General features: G+C 31.7%; 1 protein-coding gene across 6 annotated transcripts in view; it reads right to left on the reverse strand.

Moving 5' to 3' along the window:
- Positions 1-4688: 4688 nt before the first annotated feature.
- Positions 4689-21739, reverse strand: part of NRG1 (neuregulin 1) — a 719872-nt gene continuing 702821 nt past the window's right edge. For 3 of the 6 annotated variants that reach the window (XM_063455820.1, XM_063455819.1, XM_063455825.1), the window contains 6 exons: positions 17270-17293; positions 9676-9778; positions 8728-8854; positions 6916-7046; positions 5986-6186; positions 4689-5440 (listed from right to left, as the gene is read on the reverse strand). In XM_063455820.1, the coding sequence (XP_063311890.1) occupies positions 4768-5440; positions 5986-6186; positions 6916-7046; positions 8728-8854; positions 9676-9778; positions 17270-17293 (1259 nt within the window). In that variant the 3' untranslated portion in view covers positions 4689-4767. The remainder of the gene's footprint in view (positions 5441-5985; positions 6187-6915; positions 7047-8727; positions 8855-9675; positions 9779-17269; positions 17294-21739) is intronic. The other 3 variants (XM_063455822.1, XM_063455821.1, XM_063455823.1) reach the window with 1 other exon arrangement.

Here is a 21739-nt window from a genome sequence, read left to right on the forward strand (position 1 = left end):
TAAGTCTCAAAATACAAAATTAGATAGACACACATAATATCATTGCTGCACAGTGATGTAATAAATCCCAGAGTTTATAAACTTCATTAAATTATTATGTACAATTTTTTTTTAACAAAAATGTTCTACATTCCAATCAATATGACTTATTCCTTTCTTTGTTGCATTACTAGAAAGACACATTGTTTATATGTAATCGTTATTTAACAGGTAGTTTTCTTAATATTATACCTTATTATTTGTTACATTTCAGTGTTAGTGCATTGCTGTGAAACAGCAGATTTATTTTTTCGCATGTACAAAATCTGAAAATTTTTACCTGAAATATTCAGGGAACAAATATTTTGTCTTGACAAAAAAAATATATATAATAAAACACATTTTTTTCTAATGAAGTAGTCAATTTTAAGACACTAAGCATTTCTAATTGCTTTCTATTGACTTTTGGTAAAATTTGTAGAAACCTTTAAGACTTCTCAAATTTTCTCCATGTTTAAAATCAAGAAAGAAACAAATGAAAAAATATTATATGTAATTGTCAATCTGAACAAACTACAACAACAACATACACCAATTGTGACAAAAAAAAATGGATTCTGTTTTTCTATTTGCAAGTGTGAATTATTATTAGGAAATTATCCCATATATACATTTGAAACAGTCTGACAACAATTTAATGCATATTTTAGATGCTGCATGCAACAATCTGTTTACATTTTGCAATGTCATATAATTATTGACCATATTGTTGCAGGTAAAAATGTCTATTTTTCTCCTTTCTGGCCATTATAATTATTCCTTTGAGAGCATCACTTGTCTTGGTATGATATAAAGCATACATGGGTTTCTTATAGTATGTTCTGATATTTTTTAAGTCATCTACTCCAAATTAAAAAATGTTTGGACAGCCGAAATTGCCGGATTTTACTTTTCCAATAATCGAGTAAGCCAATACGAGAGTATGGAAAACATGAGCTTTAAGATAACTTTTAGAATACTGACTCACGCTACAGTGGAACCAAGTATGACAGCACTCAATGCAAAGAAGTGATCCTTACCAACTGACTTGCGGTAGGGGTTGTTAACAAATGTTGTACCATGTAGATAGACATATGACAAAGGCTCATGAAGGACTAGCACATTGAGAATTGCATATTGGTCCATTAATAGCCAGGAGATAGGACACACTAGCCCTGTCATTAACCTGAAGCCTCTGTCACAAAGCTCAGAAGATGGGGGGAATTGCAATCAGTCTCTGTGTATTAACCTCTCACCCATTTATGTAAGTGTTCAGAATATGATTTGCCACTTACAGAGAGACTCAGATAAGAATAGCGGAAACCCATGGAGCCCAAACTCTGTTATATATTTGCTTTCATACAACCAAACATCCTGCAAAGAATATTGACAAACGTTGCAATGGCTCCCTAGTTCATGATCTACCACTTATAGCATGGGAGGATGTTAATGAAAGGCTAGAAGATGAAAGTAATTGCATACAGAAAGACCACATAATCGTATTCACCTACTTCCAAACTGCTTTAGTCACTAGAATCAGACATAGGGCAACCTTTGGCACTCCATGTGTTGTGGACTACGTCTACCAAGATGTTCTTATAGCTATCATTCTGGCAAAGCATCAGGGGAGATGTTGTCCACAACATCTGGAGTGCAGAAGGTTGCCTACCCATGGACTCGATTGGATGTACATAATTCCCAAGTCAGTAACTTCACCCAATATTGATTAGATTTTCGAAAGGTTGGTGAAATGTAACATTTTGTGACCAATGCCCATAACCATTTTAGATGGAGAACTTCCTTGCTGTACTGTATTCGACAAGCCAACTAGACTTAGGGAAATGTGAACAAATTAGTGCAAGTTTTTAGCAAATTTTAGATTCTAATAAATAAGTGAGTATCCACAAAGGAAATATTGCTAGACCAGTTACCTCTTGCTGGATTATAGCAAGTTTTTACCTGCAACATTTATACAAATCAGAGACTCACATAATGAGCAGAAATATTTTCTTTTGCAGGTCAGAACAGTTATTTTATTTGCACATCGGGGTGAACTTTCTGTGATGTCAAATCTTTGAGATCGAGGTCTACATCCATGTACTACATTCTTCATTCTGACACGTCACCTTGCACTAATAAAACCCTCAGTTGTACTCAGTAGCATTTTATTGCATCAGCAGCATTTTTGCAGATAAGGAATAACAGCCTGAAATAAATCATCAATCGCTTATTGCTTAGTTGAAGGGGTAGTAAATACTTTAGTTATTTTTCAGTACCTTGCAACATTAAACTTTTCTTCACTCGTTTTCATTACATTCTTTCTTATAAACAATAAATTATTTTAAACGGAAAAAAAAATAGGATACATAACATTCTGAGAAATATGTAGAACCTTAAACATTAAAGACATTTTGCATAAAATATGAAATTTCTCTCTCTAGTACGATAGCCTAAATATAAATAATAAGAATTTTTTTTTTTTTACTTATTTATAACTTTTTACACATAAGACTAGGAGAGAGCTAATGACACAAAACATGTTATAGACAATAAGTGAATAAGTAAAATATCTATGAATATGTATTCATATGTACAACAAAAAAAAAAAACATATATTGGACCTTGTGATATGTGCCAGTTGTGTTGTTACAATAACTCTGCAGCTTTTTTTTTTTGTAATTTTTTTTTTTTTTATAATAAAGTACATTTTTTAGTAGCCAATGTGGCTTATGAGGCAGAGGCAGGCATTGCTACTATGCACTAATATTAGGTATGCCCTTCAAAACTACAGGTACAGATATTAAACAAGCAAACTATTAATCCATATCAGTTTTGCAGAGAGTCCCACAAATGTAAGTGTAACATTTACTTAACTGTAAATTAAAGAAAAGATAAAAAAGTGACATAACAAAATTAAAGCAATATAATAACAATATACAGTTATATATGCAGAAGAACAGGCTGAGAGAATTTTCTATTACAACAAAAGACATATAGACATATACGCTGTCATGATTAAGTATGCTTTGTCCTTTCCAAACAGCAGACATCCAATCTCACGTTTCTTTCTGTTTATCTCCTTCGGCCCAATATATAATCAGTAATGACACTATAACCAGGTTCCTTTTCGGAACAGCATCATCCCCAGCTAACCACAGAAAAAATGGCGACAATGAATAGTCATCCATATCTCCATCTTTAACTATTTACATTTAGGATTTTGATTAAAAGGTAAAACGTTATACTGGTTTTCTCCAATATTATTTGTAAACCATAGCCAGTTAACAATGATAACTGTAATAATAAACATGTGTTTTGAGGGTCATCAATCATGCTTAACCAATTACGGGAGAACTTAAGGGAAAAAAAAGGATCCCTCTGTCTGTAAAAGGTGCAACATTTCCAACATGGATCCCAAACTATTAAAACTATTAACAGTCACTGAGTCTCATTTAATCACTGCATCATGCACATTCCTAACCAGACGCTCATGCATTTTATCAGCCGGATTAATGCAAACGTGCGTGTCTACATATTACAGGGCTTGTCAAATAAATACAATTTTATATCAAAATAGGACCTTCACTTTCAACTTGCTAACAGTTTGTAATAAAAAAAAATTATGCCTTTGATTTTCACCCTATAAAAACAAATACTTGCAAGCTTTCTCTATGTGTAAGAACATTTTCTAATTCTATTAGGTTTGCGCACTCATAAATTGTTATGTAGTTGTCATGTCTAATGTACTCCCTGTATAATTAAGAAAATTATAACCTACGTAGTAGAAAATAATGATAGTAAACTATGGTCAAAAATGATTGCACCTTTATTTCTCTATTTTCATTTCCTCTGTACTCTTTCTGTTTGGTTAAAGACAGCATTCCGGTAAAGTATTCTGAGTTATTGAAACATAGGTTTACATCATTTTTGGAAAGCCTTCCTTTGGGGATCATGACTTTGGTCAAATGAACTTGGGTTGTTACGGATAACTACAGCATTCAACACTATTGCGATGATAGTTCTCCAAAGAAATTGTTAAATATTATGTTATATCACAGTAGCACTTGTATTTCCAATATGTATAGAATATGGGTTACTTGCAGTCTGTGTTATCCTGCTATATTTAATAGCAGCATGCTGTTCAATTACTATTAGATCATTGCCCCATTAAGCAAAGCTTAAATTTTGGCTGACAGAGAGCAGGCGTAACAGGTTTTAGATACAGAAAGCAAAAAAAAATAAAATAATAATAATAATAAATAAAAACGAAAATAAAAAAAAATAAAAAGAGTTTTCCGTTACAGAAGAAAACTGTATTTTTTATGAGTACTGTATTACAGGGATAGTTGATTAGGAAACTACCACGAGCAAACAAAAGGAGATTGCTGTAACTCCTGCAAATCATACATTCATTCAACATCATTAATGCAATGCACAAAAAGCCTAAAAAATAAAAAAGACAGAAAGGTTCTGCAAAAATACTGTGGGACAGCAATCACTGGAACATACAAAAACTGTTCTCAACATAACATAACATAAAGGCACCATTGATGTCTTTCTTATTTTGAAATACTGTAAAAAATTGCTACATATGGCACATAACACATTTGTACATATACTTAATTTATAAAACTTTTTTTCTGTTTTCTACTTGAGGAACTGTTAAAATAAAATAAATCATTTAATTTAAGGTGGAATACTTCATTATATAAAATAAAGTTTTACAGGTGAATCTATGTTTTATTTTTTTTATACAGCAATAGGGTCTTGATTAGCTATTACACTGGTTAACCTTGATTGTAACTCTTCTTGCGTTGAAAATCGGCTATTTGGGTTAGTCCTACTGTCAGCAAGACGGTATGAACTGGCTGACTCTAAGCTGGTTGCTAATGGGTTCTGTATGCTCAGGAAAGGTGTATCCTCACCTATTCTTTCATCTTCTGTTTCACTCTCGGATGTACTGCTCTCAGAGCTTGTATCAATGTTCAGTTCTAATCTAGTAGAAATGTGGCCATTGGGTTTTGTTCTTTTTGCCCTTCGGCTGTTGACTAGTTTCTTTGTTGGCTCTTGCACTGGCTCATACTCTTGTGTGGTTTCATATTCTTCATCTTCAACTATTCTTAAAGGACTTGGTGGTAGACTGCTGCTGTCGTGGATAGGATTGTGATGGTAGGAGTTGTACTGCTGGTTGTAATGATGGTTATGACAATACAAGTCATATCTTTTGTCGCGTAACCTTGGTGGAGATATTAATAGCAGTGGTCTCTCTTCTTCAATAAAGGGGCTGATGGCTACAGAGGGAACAGATACAGCTAGGCTGGATATTGTTGGAGACATTTCCAAGCAAGGGGATTTGGGAGAAACTGGAGTCTGGAAATCCACCGGTGACATGCGAGCCGGGGTAGTCATAGCTGAGACATACCTAGGTTAGAAAAGTGGAATTAAATATATAATATGGATAGAAATGTGTTCATTATATTAGACAGACAGAATGATAGAAAGATATGATCAGAACATCAGATGTATTTTCTTAAATAAACAGTTAAATAAAGACATGTCCTTCTACAATTATTTATCAAGGTAATAAACTGTTGCGTGTTCAGACATGAACCATCCCGATCTTCCTAACAAATAGCTCCGGTTAATTATTTGTATCTTGTATACCATAATTCACTGTCATGTAGAAACAGTCCTATCATGGACAAATCTAAAACTCTTGTAGATCACTGTACACACAAATATATATATATATATATATATATATATATATATATATATATATATATACTGCATTTCAATAGTTCTTAAATCACAATTACTCTCAACACAAGTGTATTAATTCCCGTAAAAATAAACCTTCAGCATTACTTAGGCTTGGCAAACAAATGTTGTAAAAATATGTAACTCACAGCTTAATAATAATAATGCATAGCACAAAACAAACAAAATAAGCAAATGAAAAACTACCTTTCACTATGAGGTGAGTCTCTGTATGAATCTGGAGTGTCTCTAGCATGTCTGAGATAACTGCAGTCTCTAGGACCTCCAATGCCATTAAGGCGTCCTCGTGGACCTGTTGGACTTGTGTGTCTACTGTTTTCCACAGAAGATGTCACAATTACTGAATGACTTTCTGAAATAATGCTTTCTGATTGACCGTTACTCCAGCTACAACACAGAAAAAAGAAGATTAAAAAAAATAAATACACTGCTTTAATAACCTATGGACATTGGTGATGAACGTGACTTGGAGGACACACTCCATGTTAACTATTCACTAAAGTAAATTCAGCTGTAAAGTCACACATTGCAGTGTACCTATTGTACCCTGATTTCCAGTAATGGACTTCAGCTGAAGTGTACAATTTAAATTAACAATTAGAAGAATAGCAAGTCAGCTATCATAAAGATGAACTTGGATACAACTTCTGAAACTGAGCAGAATATAATGTTCATAGAAGGTGTTTCCATTTAAATTCTCTTGTGTCTCAACATGGACAATCGTACAAATTGAAAAAAACTAAAACATAAATTGTGCTGTTTAGCAGATAAATAACTTGACATTTTCACAGTAGTGTTGAAGACCATGAAAAAGTTGTGGTCACCTTGACTTCTTATTAACAACATTGGACACAAAGGAAACACCCTCGTCTTCCCACAGATTCTATACAATCAAAAAAAATGGAAGACCATGTAGTTTATGCCAAATATATATTTCAAATAGATTCCACTGGTGAAATCGGAATATTAAATGTAGGTTCTATTTTAGATTAGTTCTTTACTTCTTTTTGGAAGCCCTGATAAAAAATGTTTCACTGTGGCAAACTTGTCCAAAGTATCGACTACAGTAGCATTAATACATGAGGTGGAAGCATCTTTACTATATGATTTACATACCTGTGACTTGGTGTTTGGGTAACTGTCGTTGAGTGGTGAGTTGTTGAAGTGTAGTGGCTTGTGGAAAATGATGTTTCTGTTTCTCGCTCAATCACATGTTCACTAGATATTACGTTTTTTGAGACATATTGCTGGAAAAATATTGTACTTTTTTAGAGGCTAAAATTTGTTTTGCAATTAATACCATAAAAAGATAACAAATATACCAAATTCTCATCCACACACAACCACAAAATACAGCTAGCACACAACCGCAACATACAGCCAGCACACACACAAACACAACTACAAAATACAGCCAGCACATACACAACAACATATAGCAATCACACACACACACACACAAAACACACAGTCAGCACACACAACATACACAACACCACAATATACATCCAACACTCAAGCACACACACAGCATACAGCATACAGCTAGACACGCTAGCATATACCAGACACACATTACACACAGCCAGCACACATTACACAAAGGCAGCACACACACATTATATACAACTAGCTCACACTACACACAGATTATAAAGCGTCAGCAAACACCACACAGTACACTCAGCCAAAACACACCAGACACACACTATGGGGGAGGACAGATGTTGATACACTCCAATCCAAATATTTGCAACTTAAATACAAATAGAAACATATCTCATTGTGACTATAGTTGAGTTGGCATATTTTCATATATTTTTCGGATCAGCTTTTTTGGCTTTAGTTTTTTCTTTCAGATTTAATCTAGGAACATTCAGAGTTTAGTGAATAACCATGCCAATGTCCAGGTCTAAGTATGGTCCTGAAACTTTCTAGTTTTAAATTTTGTGTCAGGACAAGTAGATTGTCATTATGACCACTAGATTGGGCTAACACTAATTCTAGGGATAAGATGAAATGTACAATTGCAATTATTCTGATACAGCATGATACTAACCGTATTTTGCCAAAAAGTACATCTTTGTTTTCAACTATAACCTGTGTGGCGTATACCTAATTCAATGATGTTCAGTTAATTGACATCAGAAGGCATACTAAACCATTCCTCGACCAAGACCTGACCACCTTTAGCTCTATCAACAAGCTTTCCTTTATGGCACATATCATAAAACAGGCTACTACAAATCTGCTCCAATATATCATTTTTAGTATGTGGGGTAACAACTTCTTGATCTTAGGAGATATCTGACTGTCATTCTGGGGACAAGGAGGATATTTTCCTAGTTTGTTGCAAAATTGGAAGTGCTTCAGACTGGGGTTTTTATTTTTTGGATCAACAGCAAAAAATCAAATGTGAGAAATACTGAACTTGATGGACGCATGTCTCTTTTCAGCCATGTAACTGTGTTTTCAAACTGTGTTTTTTGCCTTTTTTTGGATCAACAGCCGAAACAGACGTGCGTAAGGCTGAACTTGAAACACGAAAGTTGCTTTTTAGCCTATGTAGCTATATAAGACCACTAGCCTCTAACATCGGTCTAGAACAGGGGTCAGCAACCAAGGCACATGTGCCATGCATGGCACTTGGAGTGCCTTTGTACGGCACTCAAGGCTACTAGAGCCAAGCAGGCACGGCCTATCAGGAGTCCTTAGTGTAAACAGAGTGGTGAAGGGCAATCCTCCATTTACGCATTGCAGCATTTAGAGGAAGTGACCTCAGATCACTATATCCCAGCACTGGTGAACGAAACCCCGCACTAGAGTAGAGCAACCCGCTGTAGCTATTGCAGCTCCTGCCCTTTCTTATATTATTCATGTGGATATGCAGATTATTACAAAGACTGAAAGCATTTTAATGTGACTTACATTTACCAGCTGGACATTTTCAGGAGGTGGGTTAGGATGATGTGGTCCATTTGCCATGTTTACCATATTATTTCTTTCTGAACGAAGACTCTGCCGTAGACGGTCATGCAGCTTTTTTCTCTGTTTTCTGAAGGTTTAAAGTGATATTTTTTACTTTATTAAAATAAAATAATACTTTATTAGTATTAATGAATTCATTCTTAAAAAATAAGAATGATCTAAAATTAAGGCAATGTGAGAAAATTTAAAATATTATGCACAATTACTAGATTACTAGATATATTTATATGTCAAAAATGTATAGCTTTTCTTTCAAACCTATTACATTATATGTTATATGTTGTAAACATTGTATAAAAATAACTGTGAACTACTACACTGAATATAAAAAAAATCTAAAACACTCTATAAATGACCTGGCAGCATTTCAACCCCATCTCGGAGTCAAGATGAAGGGGTCATTATACTACCAAATCTATTGTGCTGGCTATAAAAACATTTTGCTGATACTGGCCTTAATTTAATATTTTTGTATAAACTTTTCAAATGATTTATTATTTTTGGATACACTTAATGTTTAAAATAAAACCAATATATAATATATAAAAACATATATTATATAAAAAAATCTAAATATTTTCAAAATATTAAATCATTTGAAAAGTTTATACAAAAAATATTAATCCATTTTAAAAGCTTGTCCAACGATATTAGATTGAGACCTAATTGTTTTAAAACATTTTAAACCTGTATTTAGTGTTAACTTCTTCCTGTCATGCTCCGAAAACTATTATTTGCTTAGACTTTTCTGCTAAAGGGGTTAAACAGAAATAGATATCAAGCATCCTCTGACATTGTAAAGCCCGTTTTGCCCACACATGGAACATGGAGCATGAAATAAATTATGTTTAATACAAAAAGGAAAATATAAAGAAACATGAAGTTTACTTGGTTTTGCAGTAGGCCACAACACACATGATGCCAACTACAAGGAGTGCAATGCAGATGCCAGTTATGGTCAACACTCTCTTCTGGTACAGCTCCTCAGCTTCTAGAAAATGAGATTAAGAAGAATATGTTCACATGCTAAATCCTTTTAGTATGTTAAATATTATGTTACATACTAATTACTCATGCTTTCTAGTTAAAAAATTAAAATAATAATAATAATTGCTACAGTTTTACAAAAGGGCAATACTTTAAATAAAAGCTAAATTAAATATTGTTTTATGTATATATATATATATATATATATATATATATATATATATATATAAATCATATATATTCAAATGAATATGGCAAATGTAATTATTTTACTTTACTGCACAAAACAAGCAATTTATACATGTAACATGTAAACTATAAGCAAATATTTCTGATGATAATCTTGTGAAGATAGCTGATAGGCTAGTTTAAATGCCAAACCTGCATTGCTAATTATTTACTATTTTAACTATATATATTAACTTTAAACTATTTATATTAATTATTTTATATACTGTGCTTATAATATATTAATAGGTGGATTTCATGATGCTCCACTTAGCTATGGCTATTTTCTCCATAGTAAACCATATATTTATTTAATATATATATATATATATATTTTTTTTATTTTTATTTTATAAACTTTAAACTTACATGAAACACATATAATTTAAATTTGAAGTTGGGACTCTAATATGTCATGCTTTTCTTATTAAAGTTGTAACTTGTAACTTGTAATCACCTTTCTTTCATGTTATTTAAAAAAATATATAAAAAAAATACGCCTATTAAAGGTTTAACAAATGACATAACTATCTAGTTCAGCCAAGGCACAGCCAGGGCACATATTGAAATGAGAAGTAGAAACATTGCCTAATTGTTCCTCCTTTCCAAATTCTCCCTCTATTTTTTGTTCCTTGTGTTTATACTTTTTATGTTTATGTAATTTTACTATATAAATTAGCTTAAATAAATAATGTACTATTCTAAATGTAGTTAAACAAAACAAATTAATATTGTTGCAGCTACCTTTTTGTTTCTGTCTTTTTTGCAGCCTTAGTTAATGCAAAAAGGATTCAATAAAGCTCATTTACATTCAGTTATTAGATGTTGCTCAAATACTTGAAGAGGCATTCATTAAACTTAAGGGTTTCTTTCCCATGTTAGGACAACATTGTCAAGCTGGAAAGCCTTGGGAACTTTTTCAAGGTATTTTAGTTAAAATGTTAAACTCCCTGATGAATTTACGATAATTCCTAATTTAAATGAACAACCTTACTAGTATTTTTTTAAAATTTACTAAGAAAATTAAACCAGACTATCAATTTATTTTATTTTTATATATTTTTTTTATCTCTCAGCTGTCTTAACAGGAAAATCTCAGAATGAAACATCAAGATATTGGCACGACTGGGATTGGCTTGCATACATAAGACAAAGAAAATCTCTATATATTTATTTTATGTTTTTTTTTTGTATTTTGTTTTTAGAAGTGCACTGCATCATCAACGGTTGTAGTTAAAAAGTTGCAATAGGATTTCTGATAGTACTAACCTATAATGTTTAGTTCAAAGTACAGGCATTATAATAGTAGTTTGACCTATACAATTAAAAGCTAAAATTACCTTAGTTTAAATTTAAAAAAAAAAACTAAATCTAAAACAAAAACAAAACAACTTAAATCATGTTTGGATTGATTTTACTATTTTAGATTTGAAATACCAAGCCATTATAATTATAGACAATCTTTATTTTTTTTCTAGTGTACTTTTTGTCCTTTGTCTCACAATTGGTTTAGACTAGCAATGTATCTATATGTACAGTGCAGTCACTGCCCCTATTCTCCTACAATCATGCCAACGGACACTGTAATCTTTTTAGACTGCACTAAAAAGGTCAGCCAGTAATCAGAATGAAATGACCCAGCAGTGATCTGATTTCCAAGCACAGAATTTGAGCTGACAGATCAATCTTTCTTTATAAGTGGCATAGTGCAAGATATGTTAAGCTTAATAAAGACATTCCAAAATGCTATACCATGGCATTTTGTTCAAAACTGATAATATAAAAATCACATTTGCTTGTTTTAAATATATGTATTGATACTATGCAGACCACTTTAAAATATAAGCCTTAGTGTTCATTCTCGTTTCATTCTTACCATCTTATGTATACTATATATTTTAGTGAAAATAAATTCTAAGGCTGAAAGAATAAACAACATGAAAGTACTACATAAATATCAAATCATATATTTTAAGGTTTTTCACTAAATATCTTTTTTTTGTTTGGTTTCTTAAGTAAGTGAACATCAGGTTATTTTCAAATGTATTTTGTCACGCTTGTGCCTAAACTGAAGGGTTTGTCCGCACGACAAGATGTGTTATGACAAACTAATGAAAACCAATAACTAAAATGCTAAATTTATGAATTAATTGTTTAGATGTAAAAGTATTCCAGTTGAGTTTTGGTGGAGCTGATGCAATGCAATAGACATCTCATCACAAGTCACCATGTAGGGAATAAACTACAAAATCGATATTGATTGATAACATCCAAGATTGAATGGCTACCTCCTGGTTGAGTTATATTATTTCTATCTTTTATATTAAGTTGGTCATAAGGACAATTATCTTTTTAAATGTTTTTTTTGGATTTCCTTTTTCACATTTCAAAGGGATTATGTGGATAACAAATCCAACTTTTAACAAAAAGATGATCCGAATTGTTTGTTTCAAATTAAACATTAGCCAAAACAAAATGCTAACTTGAACCGTACGTGATTGCCTTCTGCAAGCTGATAATTTGTTAAGTTGTTCTTCTTAATGACTCCACTAATAAATGAATAAATTTAAAAAAAATTAAACATCCAAAAAGTGGACATAGCAATGTTTAAATACATCTTGAGTCTTTCTCAAGTCTCTATGTAATTATATTGTTACTTATATTGTCATATTTTTAATTCGAAGCATTGTTTAGTATTGAATTTCTTTTGAGTTGAGCATAGAAAGGAAAGCGGTATTCCAATCAAAAAGGCATGTTACCATATGCTCAGATTTCAAATACCCTGTTTTTAGTGATGTTAGATAATTAGCACATTATTTTTTTATTACAATTAAAAAATAATACCTGCTTTGTTTTATATGATTTATAAAGTCTATAAGTTTTAAAAGATTTGCTTTATTTTCCTTTTATTTTGCATGAAATTCCAATGCCTGCTCTGTTAGTATGTCTGTAGGCCAAAATAGACAAGTAAAAAAAAATTACCAACGGGGGTGTGTCGGATCATTTTCTATTTCAATAATTACTACCAAAATTTTATGGATCGGCTCAATAATGTAGCAATTTTAAATCTTTATAAACTAGTCTTTGGATTAATAAGTAATTAAAAATTTTGGATTGACTGTGTAGGATACTCTAACTATGGAATATAAAATATTAAGCTAAATGTTCAAATGATATTACTTTACGTACATGAACTGACATATTCTTGACTCTATCGACAATTATGTCCTTTTGTCAACAATGGCAGATTAATTAGGCCACCTTCACTATTAAGTAGTATTGAATGACACAGTGCACCTCTTAGAATGTAAATTAAGTAATTGTAAGCCAATGCCATGATTATGAGATATACAGTTAACACATTATGAACATTGTCAAACATAAATGAGCTGCAAATATTATCGAGAAAGAGAAATAAAGTCAGCTTGTAGAAAGAAAAGGACTGCCGTGATTAAGAAAATTAACATGAAAGAACAAAACTAGAGGAACAAACAATAACATGGACAGTAACAGACAGAGTTAGAGTGGGAAAGGGTAAGTAGAGGCAAATACAGGGTTAAAGGTTAAGGAGTCAACTGTAGGCCTGGCACAGCATGCTTGATACTGGAAAAACAGAGTGAAGAAATGCTTGAAAATAAGGTTGAAGCAGAGTTTGAAGGGATTTCTCATACAGCATAACTTCTGGTCTACTCTTAGTGATGGGTCTTTCAATGTCTAAGCAGTTCACTTGGGGTTTCTCTACTGTTCTTTCAAAATACATTTTTTTAGACAATGGTATGCAATGATAATTCAAAATGTATTGCTCACACTCCAAACTGAAATTAAATTTGGTATGTTTGATGAACTGATAAACTTTGTGAATACAGAATCATTTGAAACGTGTTTCTGTTTTAATATAGACACATGTCAAGAGTGCATTATCTAGCAATGAAAAGCTGTCATCTGCATTTAAAATATTAATGTGTGCCATTGACCAGCGTCTTTAACCCCTTGAAGGACACATGACGGAAATATTACGTCATGATTCCCTTTATTCCAGAAGTTGTGTCCTTAAGGAGTTAAGATGTGCGTTCTTGATGGTTACGTAATATGAATCGAAAGTTGTACCCGAGAAGTAAATAGAGGCGATATTTCCTTGAAACCGATGATCACTATATTTTTTCTATACAGAAGTAACATAAGTTTTTAGAGAAACTGTCTATTAATTTATGTTTAAAAATAGAGAATTAGCAAGATATGGTTGTCTTTACATCTACAGGAGACACAAGCTTATAACCATTGTATTCTACTGTTACTAAGAAAGCATTAATAATATAATATAATTAATTAATTTATTAATTGATTATGTTGGGCTTTAGGAAATACAAAGGGAAACAGGTTGTTTATTGAGATAACCTATAAAGCAAGATTATGAATTTAGATTATTAATTGATTTGATAAAATTGAGATTTGTTTTGAATTTCACAAAAGTGCGTTTTTTTACAGTACATCCACGTTTAAATGGAAATGCTTATTTTGTACATTGCTGAAGATGAGTAATGTCTAGAATCACCAGGCACATTTCCTGTTTCTTCAAAGCTAAATACTTTGAAAACCAGTCAGTGAACTTGTTATTCCCATTGGCTGTAAGGTCAATATTAAATCATATGGAGAACAGAAAGTTAGCCAAAGTTCAAAAAATAGATCTCTTTATTTCGCAATTCTTTATTTTTATTTTATTTAATTTTTTGGCGGAAAAATGGGGGGTATTTTTAATATTAAGTAGTTTAATATTAATATCCCTATAATATTCCCTGGTTAATACTTAATCAAATAAGATAAAGTGCAGTAATTATACTTAATAATGAATAATGAACTTGATTTTAAGAATCCATTTATTTTAATTACAAACATACATCATTATATGGTCATTTGTTTACCCTTTTCACATTTAAACTTAAAATTCAGTTAGTGTTTGACTTTTTTTTAATTTTTAATTTTAATTATTATTATTTTATTTATTTTTTTTAAATCTTACCTGCAGTAAGTTTTGTGTTTTGGACATTGCTGTGAAATACCAATGCTATGTATGACATCTGCTGTATAGAAATGTTGTAAAGCCAGTCATTGTCAACAGTTAAGATTCGTGGGTCGAATACCTGCTTCTTTGACTTTACCACTGCCCTTGGAATAGTAGAGGTGGTTTATTAAACAGCAAGAGGAGGTTCTGCTCCGGAATAGGAGGTTCTGCTTAATGAAATCTCTCAATATATAGAGCAAGGACAATTCATGACCTGCTTCTTGGATGAATTAGTTAGAAGCTATTGCTTATTAAATGACTGACTTGATGTTCTTCTAATAGCAAGGCTGCTATTTTTCAATCTGTACCTGATTGTACCTGTCTCGGGCTGTGTGAGATGGTTATACTTGAATAATTTTAGCTTTGGTTACTAATTGACTTTTTGCAAATGACCATCTTAGCCATCAAATATACGTCAATAACAGAGTTTTTGCGAGCCAAACTTTGGTAGACGGATTGCTGTATATTTTGCCATTAAAGAAAAATATTCTGTCAATGCTAGTCTTCTACTTACTTTGAATATAACCAAAATGTAGTAGTACCCTTATATTTAAACCTTACTCTAAGCTTTATGTTTACCCTAAAGTCACCATAATCCCCTATGATCGGGTATTTGTAAAAGCAATGAGACGGTGTACAACAACAGAACACCACATTTTACAATATAGTCCAACTACATATAGCATGGTGACATTGGCCATAAGAAGGCAGAATGCACACTGTTTAGTGCACCCACCATATATATGCAAGTGTGGGTTTGTGTGTGTGCACATGTGTAAAAGTTTACTCTATCTAGAATACAGTGTAGCAGGTATTTTTGATATCAATAAACACAGATATACTATTAGGAAGTAAATAAAACTAATAATTGACACTGGTCTGATTATTTTATTATTAACATTACTTAAGTGAAAAAATATTATAGTTGCATGTTTTAAAGTATACATTTTATATTTTAGAGACATTTACGATAAATACTGCTCATAGCGTATTATGTAATCTGTGTTCAGTAATGAAAACGCAAGAACCAACTTCAAAATGCATGCTTTCAGGGTTTAATTTTAAGATATGTATAAAATAAATTTATAGAATCAAGAATTCTACGTACACCAGACTTCAAGCAAGTGTTGAGTCAGTACCATTCTTATGAGGCTAACATGTCTGGGATCATTTATCAAACCTACAACACTTGGAAAACCACACCTTAAAGGATACACTATACATAGCAGTTTGATTTAGACCCCATCAAAAAGACAGATGAAAAAACCACACGTCATATGAAAACAGTTATTTCTGGTCTTCTACAACAGGGATTTCCATAAGTATTGTCAAGCTTTATCTTTGTATTATATGGATGTCTACTGTCTATCATTCAGTGTCGTTACGCACATGTAAATTATAAGCACTTGACGACTTCAAGAAGGGATTAAAATATTGAACTAATATTAGGGATAATAATGGTGATTAAATGCAGGTTTAGAGAATGCTACCTTGCATGCAATGCACATTTCAAAGTGTTTCATTTAATAACGTAGTTATTCATTTTCTATTTACTTTGAGGTTTAGGTTTTTTTACTTAATAAATCTTAATTTATACTGAATACACATGTAAATTAGTTTTGAATAGTGCTATGGTTTTAGGTTATCGTGGAAAGCAGTGATTTACAAATTTAGAGACGTTTACTTTGAGAAACATACAGTAATGTTATGTTTCAACAAGTTGTCCATCAAATATTTTTTCTAATACAATAAATATAATGTATTATTTGTTAAAATCACTACAAGTAGATTAAGAGTAGGAATTGAAAAAAAAATATTAAATGCAGGTGACACACCAAAATATACTAAAAGCAATATTTTTCAAATATTATATTTTTCTTTGTGTGAGGTTTGTGTATGTTGTCTATCAGTTCACGTTGTTCCAAACATCACCTAGAATTTTGCAAAGAGCTAAGTGTAGCTACCAGTTTAATCAGTTTAGAAGATATATAAGCAAATGCAACAGTGATTTAAGTCTAGCCTGGAGTTATAAGACACACAATATGCGTGTTATAACAATGACATCTATGACTGCGATGTGTTACAGAGAAAAGTGTTATAGCTGTATGATCCCTTCCAAAGCATAAGGAAATTGGTTAGGAATTGAAGGAAAAAAAGAAGCTTTTAGACTCTAATATCTGCAGGCTAAAAGGAATGATTGGTCCATACCCATGAATTCAATTCCAAGATGCTCTGCCAATGCAGAAAGTTGACAAAAAGAAAGAAAAGGGAAAAGTTTCAGAAAAGAGCAATACACTATACTCCAAAACAAATTATACATGAATACCATGACTATTCTGAGTCTGCACATTGAAACAAGACGTGACTCATGGTTAATGTTCCGATCAAGTGCCCATGTCCTCTTGGTTTTTTTTTTTTAAGTAGTAACATAGACTTTATCATGTCAACGTGGACATAGGAAGAAATCTGAATGTATGTGTATATTGATATATAGTTAATTATATGCATATATTAATACATATGCATACATACACAAACATATAATCATTTATTTTCTTGTGTTATCGATGAAGCATGTTTCTGGTTTTTGAATTATATTAGCTATGCCAAGATGCTATTTCGAAGTATATCTAAAGAAATTTCACCCAGTATTAATTATGATTTTTAAATTATATAACACAATGTAACAGTACTATGCTAAAATAGTGGTTAAACAAATATTGTGTCTTCTAATCTATACAAATATATGTTTATAACATATTCACATTCTCAGTACAAACAGACTAGTGGACATGCTTACAATTATAAAATATTAAATATATACAAGTAAAATGTATAAAGTAATAATGCACATGGTAACTGTAATGATTATAAAAATGTTCTAATGACTATAATAAGTTTAATATATATTTCTATTTATTATTTTAATCAATACAAAACTAATAAACGTTCAGCCAAAAATAATTAAAACAACAACAAACAAAAAAAATTAAAAAAAATTGCGAATTGAATATAAAGTTAGCATAATTTGTTGCCAATCAGTAACACTTCAAGGCCAGTAATCAAATAGGGGTCCATCCAGATTTCTTCCAGAGACAGCCATTTTTAGAAGCTAACATTGACATTGCTAATGAAACATTAGTCGCACAGAAAGCTTGGTTATTGGCATGCTCATGCATACATATTTAGTGTTAATGCAGTGTTATTTGCAAGACGTTTAGACTATCAAATTATTTATTAGAGAAGTTTTTACGCATCTTCCATTTGAAATAACTCAATTTCAAATTGATCTGTAAAAGCAGAGTAAAGTCTGGCCGCGTGGTTTAACAAGAGAACATGCTGCGGTAACATGCATTGCTAATTCTAGATCATCACTAGGGAGAGGCTTAATTCAGAATTATCATTCACAACTACACAATTGCATTTCTGATTATGGAAACATTTCAATCCCTTGTCATGATTTATACTTTTTTTTTTTGTTATTAGATTTTCAACTAAACTACTCTTGTAATTTACAAAACTGTATGTATATGTATATGTTCAGTGATAGTTTGGAACAATTTGTTTGGCATTACCAGCCTGGTGTAATAAAGTCCCATACCAGGTAATGCATTGTGTATCGTTAAAGACCATAACATAAAATGTTAGATTTATCTTTTTATGACGTGCAATGTACTAAAATAAATAAACTTAATACAATTGAAAAATTGGATTCAAATTTAATTTAATCACCCCAGGAAATAGAAATAATAATCAAATTAAGAAGGGCATTTTTCAAGTGGTAAGTGAACGGTTGGAAAGTGTTTATGTTGACATAATTGTCAGTGTTTTAATATAGAACATTGTTTTAAAATTAAGGTGGAATTTCATAAAAATGTCATGAAAAGTAGGCGTACTACTTGCAAGACTATGAAAAATTCTGTCTAAAAAAAATAATTAAAAAAAATACTCCAAGCACCATTACAACTTACTCCGAATTAAGTTATTATGGTATCAGGAGGTCCCTGGCACGGGCTTACCTTAAGGGGTTACACTGCTAACGAACAGTTTGACCCCAAAGTCTTGAATCCAGCGCTGTTTAGTTCTGCCCCCTCCATATCCGCCTTTATTAAGCTGTTTTGTGAGTGGGGAGCTACTGGCTTAGAATATCAACGGCTCACCTATACAACACTGTCCAAGGCTTCCTGTTTTAAGAATTTGAGAAAAGTGGATTTGGAGGGGGAAAAGCTAGATTCAGGTCTTTGGGGTTATAAACCATTTATGAATGGTTTAACCATTATAAGTTAACTGGCGCAAGGGGCCTCCTGGCACCATTACATCATTCCAATGAATTTATTATGGTACCCTGAGGTTACCTTTGATATGGTAATCGGAACTTAAAGTTAAAAGTTTCATGGAAATAAAATTTCCCAACTTTTAAAAGAAAAATGTGCTTTAATATGTTATTCTAAACTTTATGTTTTCTTCATTGAAAATTTAGGCAACAGTAGTTAAGTGGGAAAAATGTGATTCTCGGTGGTACAGTTATTAAGGTGTGCATTTTATTTAGCTATCAGCTAATTGGTCAGAATAAAAACCTAGTGCTAGCAATATTTTTGAACTGTAACTAAGACTGATAAAAAATTAACCCAGATCTCTCATATATAACACTAAACTGCTTAAGGGATACATTTAAGTATTAATATATGACACCCTGTCCTAATGTGTTTTACACCCCACCTCCTATAGAATGTAAGCTCGATCGAGCAGGGTCATCTTCAACCTATTGTTCCTGTAAGTTTATTTGTAATTGTCCTATTTATAGTTAAATCCCCTCTCATAATATTGAAAAGCGCTACGGAATCTGTTGGCGCTATATAAATTGCAATAATAAATAAATAAATAAATCTTAATTCCGGACTTTCAAATTCACGTAACATTTCCAGTCTGTGCTCACGTCTATTTCTTGTAAGTAGCAAAAAATTAAAAGTTCTGAAGACGTGTAGACATTTTCAGTGTTTATTAGGCCTGTTATTTTGTTAAGGTAATGTAAATATTCTGTGGTCAAGATATGCATCAACCTTAATTTGTAAAGAAATTACTTGCCACATTAACCCTTTCTTTTGATGTAATGAATAATCAGGCAGTTGAAAAAGTTCCATACATAATCAAAAAAGAAGCACAAAAAAAATGGTCATAGACCATGAGGGGCACATGAATGAGTACCCCAGCTAGAATGGTGTAGACTGAGCAACGTGATTGGATGGACTTGTCCATCCAATCACATTGCTTTATTTATTAATCCTCACTGGTGCTGACCTCGAGATGTCAATTATCAAGGTGCAATACATATAAACCAATGAGTATCAAAAAGACTAACATGGTTAGTTCGAAATGGCATACATCCATTTGTTTTCTCAATCCTTGCCTATTAGTGTATAGTGTAAACATAGATTGCTGTTCTGAACCAAACTGAATTAATATTTTTTTTTTTTTAAATGCGGCCACTGTTGTTTAATGAACAGGCCTCAGAATATCCCGAATTTCTATTATTTAAAAAAAAAAAAAAAATTTTATATTAGATTTGGCCCTATCTTCTTACCTTTCTGTTTCTGAATTAGTGAGAGAAAAAAAAAGTAAATAAATTCAATAAAATTCTCACTGAGAAGAATATTTTATCATGACCGTGTAAAAGGATACTAATATTCACTAACAGGGTTATTCACTAAAGGGAGAATATAAAGTGTATTCAAAGTAATTTTCAAGGCTTAGAGAATATTTCTAATTTGGCTTTAAATTTGAAATTCATTTTGAAATCACTTTGAATTCTCACTTTTTTCAGCTATGCTACTTTCCCCTATTTTTGTCATTTCATTTGCTTTTTAATAGATCCCTTTCGAACTTATCTGATCTATTCGATGGTAGCAATGAGTTTTGAATGCTATTTAAAAAAACTACTTGCTCTAGGTCTTAATGAACTATTTTTACAATACCTGAATAACATATATTAATCAGGAAAATGTGATTTCATTATTATATTGTATTATCATAATTAAGAAAAGGCTGCAAGATATATTTTTATTGATCCACCAGTGTCTATATAGATTATTTTCCAACCAATACGGTGAAGTTACCAATTCACTATACATAAATTTGTGGTAGATTTAGTACGATGGTGCAAAACAAGCAAATATATAAACCTACAGATTTTTTAAAAAGTTTTAAAAAAAATTGAACTCTTTTAGATTGACCATTATGGTCTAAAGTCTGCAGTGCAGACTAGTTAAGTTAGTTTAATAAATAACTGCTTATTGCAGTTGATAAATAGGGTATTTTATACAATATTAAAATGCAAATGTGAAGGGTTAATAATTTATATTCTAGTTTTGAGTCCACGCAAACCATTTGCTTATGTTTTGTTTGATTAATTTGCATGGTTATTAATTGGTAATGGTAGTGATTTTATATACTATATAGTATAGAGCATGTGTTAAACAGATAAATTACATAAATGAAAATACTGTACGTATAAAACTTAGTACCTACATATTTTAATATTTTAAGAATGTCTTCATCATATAGCTGATAAAATTCTTATGTCAGTATGATGAGACAAGTACTATCTATCTATCTATCTATCTATCTGTCTATCTGTCTATCTGTCTGTCTGTCTGTCTGTCTATCTATCTATCTATTCTA

This window comes from Pelobates fuscus, chromosome 5 (assembly GCF_036172605.1).
Source record: "Pelobates fuscus isolate aPelFus1 chromosome 5, aPelFus1.pri, whole genome shotgun sequence".
In the NCBI taxonomy this organism is placed as follows: Eukaryota; Metazoa; Chordata; class Amphibia; order Anura; family Pelobatidae; genus Pelobates; species Pelobates fuscus.